The 12,001-nt window shown below is 43.5% G+C and overlaps 1 protein-coding gene across 1 annotated transcript; it reads right to left on the reverse strand.

Moving 5' to 3' along the window:
- Positions 1 to 6,690: 6,690 nt before the first annotated feature.
- si:ch211-157b11.8 (fibroleukin) lies at positions 6,691 to 10,444 on the reverse strand. The gene is made up of 6 exons (XM_010748485.3): positions 9,789 to 10,444; positions 8,975 to 9,170; positions 8,569 to 8,646; positions 8,373 to 8,485; positions 7,980 to 8,242; positions 6,691 to 7,394 (listed from the first exon to the last, which is right to left on the reverse strand). The coding sequence occupies exons 1-6, from the start codon at positions 10,065 to 10,067 to the stop codon at positions 7,052 to 7,054; spliced, it is 1,272 nt and encodes a 423-aa protein (XP_010746787.2). The 5' UTR covers positions 10,068 to 10,444; the 3' UTR covers positions 6,691 to 7,051.
- Positions 10,445 to 12,001: the final 1,557 nt, after the last annotated feature.

Genomic DNA, 12,001 nt, shown 5'->3' on the forward strand with positions numbered 1-12,001 from the left:
TGGTGTTCCCACTTTTACTTGAGTAAAATATCTGAGAGCTTCTTGGGATTCATTTTAAATCCAGTCACAGAGAGAGAGAAGTTGGTCCACACTGTGTTACAAATACCATGTTTACTCTTTATATAGCATGATTACTAAAGGTTACATTCAATGACACAGTATTTATAAATTCTTCTAAACTGTATATCACTCAGCACACCCTGTTACAGTTCGTTTACACGCAACTCGATGAAAGTTTAAAAGACCGCCTCCGCTTTCTCAAATGTCCCTGCTTGATCTGCCACTTCACCGTGTGTAGTCCTGAGAAGGGTCTTTACCAAGTCATTAGAGGTCAGAGGTTCACTACTTCACTTCCTGCCCGGAGAGCAGCAGGAAGTGAAAGTTTACAACACCTTGTCACTGACAACCTGTCAATCAATCTCTGATTCACTGGAGCTGTCCGGGGAGTTGTAGAATTCAAAACACCGTCTCAACCTGTGAGCGTTCGTCCATTTCAGACATGATGCCTTTATTTTGTCTTTACGTGGATCCAGTTCCTGTGGGAATGTGTGTGTGTGTGTGTGTGTGTGTGTGTGTGTGTGTGTGTGTGCTGGTGAGCATATTCATGTGTGTGTAAGAGAGAGAGAGAGAGTTTTCAGTAAAGGGAGATGTGACTGCATCTTCAACCAATACCGTGCCTGACTAGGCATAACCCTGAAAACATGCTGATGTTAAACAAGTATGAAGTTTACTTTGTTTACGCTCTTAGTTTAGTACGGTGCAGGTATTTGGTCATAAACCAACGTTTTGGAGGTGGTGGTGTCAGGGGGTGATGAAAGTTATTGAATGTCTGGGAGGCTGTGGCTCAGGAGAAAGAGCAGCTCGTCCACTAATCAAATGACTGTGGTTTGATCTTCTGCTCCTCGAGTCTGCCTGTCGCAGTTTCTCTAAATTTGTCTTAAAGGCTGCACTGTGTATAAATGTTTAGCTCCCAAAAACTGATGAGCAGCTGGCACCTTGCAACGCTATCAGTGTGTGAATGAGATATGTGACATAAAAGTGCCTTGAATGGACGGACAGATTGAAAGGTGCTATATAAGTACAGTCCGTTTGCATTTGTACCAAATGGCAATCCATCCATAAGTTGTTGAGACATTTTACTTAAGACCATAAATGTCACCTCATGGTTGAGCTAGAGGAAATGTCAGGGGATCACTGAAGTCAATAGGATTCATCCTCTGGAGACCATGACCATGACCACTGAGTAATTCAGTATAGATGAATGTGGTTGATCGACCAACCGACTGACTGACTGACTGACATAGAGTCATTTAGTTAGCACGGCTAGAAGAGAAAGCAGACTCAGACAGACCAGTAATGACTCCTTTGACGCTTTTCACCATGTTTTCTCTCAGCCTGACAATTTTAGTCCCAAACTGTGTGACCAGCTTTGACCTCCAGCTGATGGAAAGTGACGTGTCCACACCTTCAGAGACTTCACATCAGTATATAAGAGCATCCGTGTGCTTCATGTGGTCTAAAGGTTGAGTTCCCGTGCACAAACATACTTAGATACACACTTTTGTTTCATGTTATTGTGTGAATCTCTCCGTTCGTTCTGTGTCTGATCCTCGATGATTGTGAGTCTATAAATCTCCTGACTTTCCTCCTCCCCCTTTTGAAGAAGAATTTCTATTGCTTTGCTTAAGCTGATTCTACCGAGCTATAACCCATACTGTCTGTCTCACACACGCCACACACAAACAGACACACATACGCGTATTACACACCCATTACTTCAGTGTTCTACCTTTGAACAGCAGTAAAGGGCACAGTGAATTTCTCTAAATGTGAAGAGATGTGTGTGTTGCATGTGCCTGTGCCTGTGCCTGTGCCTGTGTGTGTGTGTGTGTGTGTGTGTGTGTGTGTGTGTGTGTGTGTGTGTGTGTGTGTGTGTGTGTGTGTGTGTGTGTGTGTGCGCGTGGACGGTAGTAAAGGTTAACTGAAGTTACATTAGGGACAGGGGAACACAGAGCAATGGAAGAGATGGATCATATCTTGTTTCTTTGCTGTGTGTGTGTGTGTGTGTGTGCGCCTGTGTGTGCGTTTGCGTGTCTGTGTGTGTTGTCATTCTGCCACAACTCTCTGCAGGTGCAAGAGAGAACGCAACAGAGAGAAGAAGAGAAACACAGCTGACCATTAACCATTATGCTGCTTTACCACATCCTTTATACTGTACATCACTTCTTCCCACAACACACACACACACACACACAAACACACACACCCATTCGCACACACACACACACACGCTGTTCATGCTTCATAATTTTATGACAAACACAGCGTGCATCTTTGTTGGTTTATTAATTGTCAGACGTTTTCCTGGTATATTTGATGTGGATTATGTTGAGCTGCTTCTGACGTCCTGGTGGTTTCGTTTCATGTGTGTTTGTGTCAGTCTGCATTATCAGATTAGATAATCCTTTGATTTCAGAAATACAGTCTGCCTGATCAGCATCTCTTCACCTTTCCTCTCGCTATAGTGTTTTTGGATTATTGTGGAAGCGCCAGAAAAACTGTGACTAAAGAGGGAAACTGATGTGAAGCATATTTTCTTGGCTATGAAGATTTTAATCAGCGTTTCTAGAAACAAGCATATATGTTTATTTCTTTTGCTTTATGTGATCTGTCTTTAATATAAAAATATTTATCATAGCAGCTTTAAGGAATCATGAGAGTGAAGCCCTCTTGTTATTCCTACACTCACTAGGAGACAAAATTAATCAACTCCACCATGCTTTTTAGTAAAGCTATGAGAATTATGTGATTACATAAAATCTAAATGACATAATTAGATAATCTGAATGTGTGATTGTGCAAATGGAGTTGTGCCATGAAGTGCTCAAAGCCTTGTGAGGTCTCTTTACTCCTGAGACATTTATCACAAAATAGTTTCAAACTCTTCACTATTCAAATGTTGTCATCTTTATACAATTCTTTAGACACGCAGTCATGTGTGAGGACTCACAACACGCTGCTGTAATCTTATTATTATTTTTTTTTACTGATTTCTCATCACTCACAGCACAGATCATTTGTGTAATCCAACTTTGCCACATGTTCTTCTATTTACGACCTAAGTCAGCATATGAGCATAAACGACAAGCATGTGCTGAAGTGTTAATGACATAAATATTTTAATTCATTAAAGTGTGACTCAATGTTACAAATCTACACACAACACAGCCTCTGGTGTCTAGTTCCCCTCTCTGAAAAAAAAACAACAAAAAAAAACTTTTTCACCTTGTGTGCACATCAAGAAAAGACAAGAGATGGAGTGAGGCCTGCCACATGGCGCCCTGTGTGTCCTCCCCTCCCTCCTCTCCCCTCCTCACCCCCAGCTCCTCACCACATCAGGATACACTTGTTCTGGTGAATTCCGGTTTCAAACGGAACGCTGCCTTACTCTGGTTTTCTGCAGGACCAGTATTAAAAGCAGGCACATACTGTCTCTCAGTAGCCCTGTGGTCAGGGAGGGGTAAGCCTCTAACGGCCTGTTATACTCACACACCTTTGAAACCTCACCCGCTCCTGCTTCCTCCCCCTGAGCCTTCCTCCCCTCGCAGCCCACATGCACACTCTTATCACCATGAGACCAGATTAAAGAATGAAAAGTTGCTTCCACTGCAGGCCCCGCTGCAGTTCATCACGTCCTCCTCATTCATGCTGTCACATCACTGATTCCTTCTCTACTGCAGACACAGTGACGTTGAGCCTGTGTGGTAAATAATCAGCATATTCCACATATAAAAACTATATTTTAGACTCATAACAAAGTTTTTAGATTACAACTCTAATTGTTGGTTTTGTCCTTTGACCTCCAGGTCTTAGTTATGGTGCCTCTAGTGTTAAAAAGATGCAATGCAAAGACTTTGTTTGTTTGAAAAACCGAGTTTTAACATTTTGCATGTCAAATCTCTTGTAGTTATGCAGCTATTCTGTGACATGACATCAATCTGAGACATCAGAACCACTGATTTATATCTAAAATGTGTAGCTTTAAAACATATATGACATCATTTACATTCTCACCCAGCAGCTTTTCCCATGAACACATTGTGTTTGACGCAGTCATTGTTTTTGACTGTTTATTTTCCATATACGGCACAATATGTATTGTTCTGTATTTTCTATTCACAGAATGCCTCTTTGTGTTTAGGACGGTGTTGCAGGTTCCCATGTGAGAGCACCAACGAAACAAGAGGGAAAATCATTTTCCAGATTTCCTTTGTGCTAAGCAATATTGCCACCTGGTGTTAAACAGAGACAGACTGGCATGCCTTTACGGGCTCAGTCAACAAGGAGCCAAGATGAGAGCTGATGGGCTTCAAACAGTTGATCTATACAAGTATGTAGGATGTGTTCTTGCTCTGTATGTAATACCTGACTATCCTTTTGGTCAGTTTTTGGTCTTTGCAGGTCATTTCAGTGACGGGACAACATTTGAGAAAGGACCAGAACTTCTTCTTCTTCTTCTTCTTCTTCTTCTTCTTCTTCTTTAAGTGTTTATTGAAGTCAAACATGATATGGTCACTATTTTCCCACAATGAGACTGATTATTGGTTGATCGGTAAAGCTGATCATCATTAAAGTTGTTTGGATGGATATCGTTTGTATGATTTGATGATTTGACCCACAAACTAAAACTAAATTTCTTGCAGTGTCTTATCCAACGTATCTTTTACGTTTCTGTGACTGTCATGACTCTTCAAACACGTTCATCCATCAAGTGATGAGACATCTTGTCAACTTCTGCCCATAGTGTGCGTTTTCAGAATATTCTTTAAGGGTCAACAACACGGTATAAAGATGAGTTAGTCTTCTTGTTTTCTATCTGACGCCTTCCTGTGGCACACAGTTATGAATGACATCGGTCACAGAGGAACTTCCCTCAGAGGAGCACAGTGTTTCTCAGAGGGATGTGCTAGCTAACCGCTGCCCAGGCTGGGCTTCCGGCCCTGGGGCAGCAGAGCCTGCCGGTAACCCTCATACCCTGCATGCACCACCCCTATCACCAAACCCCAGACACTGTGCCAGGATACTGTGGTGACACAACCCTGGGCCTCTGTTCCTCCCTTGTCAACAAGACTGATGGATGCAGAGAGGAGGAGAGGAGGGAAGAGGACAGAGGACAAGATGACTCATTTATATTTAAAAGCTAGTGCAGTGTGAGGAGTGAATCGTGTGTGTGATTATTATCTAACGCCTTTTAAGAGTTTTTCCTCAAAGACAGAAACCTTTTAGACCAGCAGGAGAAACTATTTAGACCCACGGGACTGAGTGCGTTAAACATTTTTCACCTCTAACGTGACCCTGTGCAGATTTTACCAACCACCTTCAGCGAAAATGAAGCTTTTCTCTGGCCCGCCAATTTGATGAGAGGCCACCAGGGGGCAGAACATGGAGCCTTTCACCTTTCAACCTTGCATTGTTTTCTCCAGTAATTCAAGAGAAACACAGAGAAAACCAAATGAGAAAGCTGATATGTATAATAGCTTATATGGATGATTGATCTTGATTACTGATGGTTAACTGTCTGCTGTGTGTGTGTCTGTCTCTGTGTGTGTGTGTGTGTGTGTGTGTGTGTCTGTGTGTGTGTGTGTGTGTGTCTGTGTGTAAGCATATCCGTAAGACAACTGGTGGCTACATAACAATAATTAAGGCGGCATGATCAAACTGTCGTCAGTGGAAGCTATTTTATTTCTTATGTGCACTTGTTTTAATGAAGTCAAGCACATCATGCACCTCTTTGTCTGCTGAGAGAACCACTGAGTCTCCAGTGTGTGTGTGTGTGTGTGTGTGTGTGTGTGAGAGAGAGATACAAGCATGTTCCAGTGTGCAAGTGTGTGTAAGTGGTGTATGTGAAATACCGAGTCTGCCCGCGGTGTATCTGTGTGTTTTCACCCCCCTCTCTGGTTAATATTAGACACTCTGCTTGTTGGAGAGACTGACAGCTCATCGTGAACGCTGCTAAAATAGATTTAGCCAGTTACACAAACAGTGACACACACACACACACACACTCATTGACCACACACACACACACAGAGGCAAGCATCACACGTGCACGACCAAACTCACCGCTCACACATCAACTCTAAACTCCCAGAAAAGCCTTTGTGAAGCACAGCCAGAGAGGGTGCCGCCCGCCTGACGCCAACTACAAAAAGCAGGTGAGGCTGAGTGTGTGTGTTTGACTTGAAAGCAGTGGGCAGAGGGACGTTTGGTGGTATGACGACAGGGTAAAGCTCCTAATGGTCAGCATCAGTGTGTCAGGCTTAGACCTGGGAAAGTATGAGCAAGGTAAGGTGAGAAAAATGACTTCTCCAAAACTGGGCTTTTGTCTGTTTGGTGTCAAACCATGAGTTTTGGGCCTGTATTAATACAGTTAAAGGCCCCGTGGTTACAGAAATGGGTTTTAACATCTCAAGTTTGAATTTGAGTATCTGTGTAGCCCCCTGCAGAGTCAGGATGACCTCTCAGCTTCAGTAAATTAGACATTTTCTGACCTAAAATACGAGTGAGCTGTTTCAGACAGCTTACATTGTGATAGGTGGCAGAGCCTGGACAAGTGTGGGCACATAAAAACTCTGAGGGTTAATCCAGGCATTCTTGTACGATCACTTTTATGAACAGTTTGGGTTGCAATAAAACCATCCATTATGTGTAAACGATGACTGCATGCAGAGACGTGCCGCACCAAACCAACCCCAGTGATTAATCAAAGTATTTTTTCCAATGTGTCTTTGTTTCACTGTTGTGGAGTAACAGTATACATGTGTTTTAAAGAGAGAAGCCCCTTAAATAAACAAAACAATATTGTAATATGGAGTGCTAGTGAATTTGTATATTTATTTCTATTAGCTGCCATCTGCATTTAAGTGATAAGTGACATGAAAGCTGCTCTAAGTAGAGTGACGTCCACACAGAAAGCCAATGCAAAACTGTGGCTGACATGATTATCATTGTACTATAGCACATGTTCCCATGAGAGTTGTCGTCATTATCTTTAGGATGTTCCGAGGAAATTCCTGGGTCTTGTCTTCATCTCCACCCTCTTGAAGGAGTAGCGTTCTCCAGTTTGTCCATCTGTCAGGATGTACCACGTACCCCAGTAGATACCGTTGGTCACCCCACTGTACCGCCCACGGTAATACCGTCCATTCAGGTTTGCTGCCAGGCAGGCATCAAACCACCAGCCTGCACCGTAGTACTGACCACAGTTCCCAGCTGCATAGCGGTCGTGGTCTCGGTCAGTGGTGCTGAAGGATCTGCCATCGTGGTTGTAACGTTTACTGTAGCTCAGTGCGTTGCCTGCATCGCCAGAGTATTCCCGTGCTGTTAGACGGTATCTGGAAGAAAACGTGGCACATTTGTTGTCTTTAGGAGTGTAATACAGTGTACTAGTATAATACTGCAACCAACCCAGTTAGGGCTAAAGTTCCTGTGTGATTTTTGGTTGCTCAATGGATCCTAACAATGCAGAAGCTAGTGTTCTTATTGCTAAATGAATACAGCAGAAAAGCTTGAGGGTAGAAGAGTGCATCTTCATTTTGTTAAGTGAAGCTTCAAACTGTTTTTCCAATTTCCTGTCTGCTTTCATTTAATGCCACAGAAAACATGTTTTTTCAATCCATTTCTCAGCGATGGGCTCCTGCAACAACACGGTATTTTCTGCCAAAGTCACAAAAGTTTGTTGGGTTTTTTCTGCTTGAAGTTGGCGATATTCAGTTAAAATGGACAAATATACATACTTCTATGCAGCAATGAGAGTTTAGTAACATTTAAATCAAAATGTAACGATGGTGTTGGTGTATGATCAAACTTTGAGTGTTTGTAGTCATGACTGTTCTAGAGAAAGACACTTAAAGTTTCCAGGGGATAGATATTAATAGCTGTTGCAGAGTGAATGTGTTTGTGCCTCTACAGTTTTTCACCTCTGTGCCTCTGAGGCCACTTTGAAGTTGTTGTAGGTAGCATGACGCTTCTGCTGGTGCCAGTCCTCCAGCTCAATGCGGAGTTGGTGTTGGCCAGTGGCGGTGAGAGCATGCAGCGCGGCGTTCCCAAGCCAGTGCTCTCCCTGCGGACTGCCAAAGCCCTCCCGGTATTCCTGCCATGTCCCGTTGAAGTCAAGTGAGCCATCCTGCCGATTCTGGATCACTGTCCACCCACCACCCGCCGTCTCCATGTCACATTTAGCCTGAGCCAAAACAAAGACTTTGATATCATAATGCCTAGATTTTAAGTGATCCGCAGCTTCTCTAAAAGAAGAAGAGAATGGCGGGGGGGGTCCGCCTGTGTGTTTTACGAGTGTGGTGAATGTGAAATACCTCCAATGCCGGCCTGTGCGGGTCAGGCTGGATGGTGTAGATGCCGTTCTCTTTGATCCCGATCTTGTAAATCTCTGCACAGTCCTGAGGATGTAACCTCTCCAAGGGGGAAACTGTGAACCACACACAATGCGTTTTCATTCAATTTATTATTAATCGACAACTGTATCATGTGATCACCCCCTATGCCCCTCACCTGTGGGTGGGTATTGTGTGATGCTCTTGAGGAAAAGCAGCAGGTCTTTTTCCCCCTCTCTTCCCACGGCTGCACTTTCTGTCAAGATTAGGTTATCAGTAAGACACATCGCGCTGTCATGAGGGGTTGAAAATAGAAGCTTTGTCTTTACTTCACAGAGAGTTTGTATGACGACGCTTTGGAGCTTCTTCACATCAGGGGCTGTACAGTGTCTGTGTGTGCATGTGCACACTGGGTTTTTCTCATCCTTCTCTGTGCAGTTAAATTCCTATGCACTCACCTATGACCGACACTTAGCAGACCTCATTGAGGTTCTGTTTACTATGTGTGGGGGAGTGACTGCGCTGGCATTTGTATGTGTGTGTGTGTGTTGTAGAAGTGGGGGATATATATGTGTACTACTCACCCAGTCGTTTGGCCATCGCCCCAAGGGCCTGGCTGTGACAGTGGAGGTCACACTCTGTCAGTACAGCTGCCATTAGTGCCAGGATGGCCCCTAGAGAGTTGCTCTCCTGGCCCCCTTGACTTAAAGGGCCCCCTGTTTCCTGGAGAGAGCGCATGCAGCGCTGCAGCTGAACAAGACGCTCTTTAACGCCTCCAGTCTGCAAAGACAGTGCTCATGGGTGCATCTTGATAAGACATTGTATCACACATTAAAGTCAGCAATCAACCAATCGTGAGTCAACGCTGCCGAATCCTCACAGAAATGTCATATCTATAAATGTTGGTGGGTGGAAATGGTGCCAAAGAAAATGAAGCTGTGCATCCTTCGGTTTCGAGGATGCTAATCCACACACACAACTCACAGCTCGGTGGTATGTTTGATGTTTTGTGTCACGCTCAATCAGTCTCTTACACTTACATCAGCCATTGTAATCACGTCCCTCACACACCTGTTGCCGCATGAGCTCATCACAACCATATGATGAGGACATTTTTAAAGTAGATCTAATTTTATCCCTTCTTTGATTGCTGACTGTCATTGCTCCATGGCTGTTAGGTGGTGCCAAGTTTAGTGTGCCCACTGTCCCATGAGAAAGGACCTGCTGGCCTGCACACAGCTCAGCCTCCGTGGCACGGACCCTCAGTCAGTACAGCTGAGAAATATCTGATTATACATGTAATATCTGACTTTTCTTAGCACAACATTTTAGATGTGTAAGTTCAATTTAAGTCTCATTCGTGTGACTTCCCGTGACACTATAAGCAATGTCACTTACCTTAGCCTGAACCTGGGGGAAATCGTGCCTGTGCTCCACCTTTCGAGGAACTTCTGAGATCACTGGGAGTGAGACCCCCTTCCTGCAGGCTGTTGTCCCGGTTTGACCCTCACAGGCCACTTTGCCCACTCCTGCTCCCATGCCAGACTGCATGGGTGAAGCCACCAGGTTGTCCCTGCAGGGAGGGTGTGAGCAGGCTGGAGATGCATCTGAGGACAGCAGCGCTCCCACATACAGTGACAGCAGAGGGAGCAAACCGAGAGAACCGAATAGAATCATGGGAAAATGCAGAAATGCAAGCTTGTCCTGACCTTTGCCTGAAACTCTTGAGCAGTGGTACGAAATCCTCCTTCCTCCGAGCTCTGAGTTGTTGTTTTTACGTAATTTCCCTTTATACCTCAATAACTGCCTCTTCAGGTGGAAAGTGTTTGCTAACCTGTCTGTTTTCTGTTTAGATATTTCTACTCTTGTCCTTGTTTGTCTTGTTTTCTAACTCTTTGTTCTTCTTTCATCCTCCTCTTCTTCTTCTTCTTCTTTCTTTTTTACCCTCCTCAGTTCATCTCAATCCTGGTGTTCCTCTTTCTCCTGCTCTCTGTCTGTTAGTGAGGTTGCTTTGGCTCAGATTCCTAGATAACTGCGGCACTCTTTGCTGTCTGACACGGACTAATGCACCCACCCCCTGATGCACACACACACACACACACACACACACACACACACACACACACACACACACACACACACACACACACAATCTGTCCATCTCCTTAACTCATCTCATTCTCTCTCTCTTAGACTCCCACAGAGCCACACACAGAGGTGCATGTTTACACACACCAGAACATGAACAGAAATGCTGCTCTGTCTTGAACACATGTGCAGTGTGTCATCATGCACATATAAACCAGCCCTGCACTGATTAATTCTCTTTTTTTAATGTTGTGGATGAACCTCACACCTGCCTCTGTGGTTATCACACTCCCACCAAGTTTTTATTTATTCCAGACTTTGACCTCCTCTTACTTTTATGCATCGACGTGGCAATGTTTGCAGGGATGGAAATGCAGCAGATGCTTAAAGTATGCGGCTCCTTCCCCTCCTGTGTGTGCCATTTTGTCACTCGCGTCTTTTTGTGTCCGAGTGTTTGTGTTTACAAACTGAGTTCCAAAGAAGCCATAAAGACTCTTCATTCAATAGGAGCGAGAAGGCAGGAATTCCTCTATAAACACCAGTCATCAGGAGGCTGCAGAGGCACACTCCCGCTAACAAGGAGCACAAACACACACACAATGAATGAAATGAAAATTAAGATCTCTGTGAGGCTCATCCAGGAAAAATAATGCCAATGACAGATCTGTGTTCTTTATGTTAAAGGAGACATAAAAGAGATTCTAGATTTGGGATCCTAATTTTATGTTTATATTAAAATTAACATACTCTTCTCTTGGTACGTGGATATTTAAAGATTCTGTCGGTGATCAGTCGGATCAAATGATCAATGAAACGCTGAGAATATGGTAACAACCAATACCACAGGTCAACATTTCTTCAATAACAGTTTCAGATTTTATTTAAATATTTTAATTACTGGTCAAGATATTCAAAAAATACCCTGAAAAAAGAATAAAACAGAATATGCAGTACACATCCACAGATAAATGATGCCGCAGTGAGGCAAATACAAATCTATATGTGAGCTATGTAAGATCATTCAGATCTGTTTGATTTAATGTCATATAGTTATATGTTATATCAATACAACACACAAGCTTTATCAATATAAAGTTAATTTTAAAATCTTAAAATCTTTATCTGCCACATGCAAGCCAGTATTCTGGGCATGCAAAATCTGAGCATGCAGCATGGGAGTCATATTGGGAATAATGGGAATACATATTCAAAGATTTTGGGGAGATTCGTGTCTGTAATGGTCCGGGAACAAATCTTTCACATATCAAACTAAATAAATCTACATCTACAATCAGCAAACATCTTCCATAAAGGAAAAACAGCCTCAGTCTTCACCACAGCAGCCCAGGTGTGAATCTACATGCCATGTCATCCCCGCTCTTTCCTGCCTCTCTCTACTGTCACTACCCAAAATAAAAATTATATATATTCTGTACATATGTCTGATATATCTATATAATCTGTCGGGGCTCCACCAACTTGAGTGGGCATAATGTGCCCCCCACACACATGCACATACAGAG

The sequence above is a fragment of the Larimichthys crocea genome, chromosome VI (assembly GCF_000972845.2).
Source record: "Larimichthys crocea isolate SSNF chromosome VI, L_crocea_2.0, whole genome shotgun sequence".
NCBI classification, from domain to species: Eukaryota; Metazoa; Chordata; class Actinopteri; family Sciaenidae; genus Larimichthys; species Larimichthys crocea.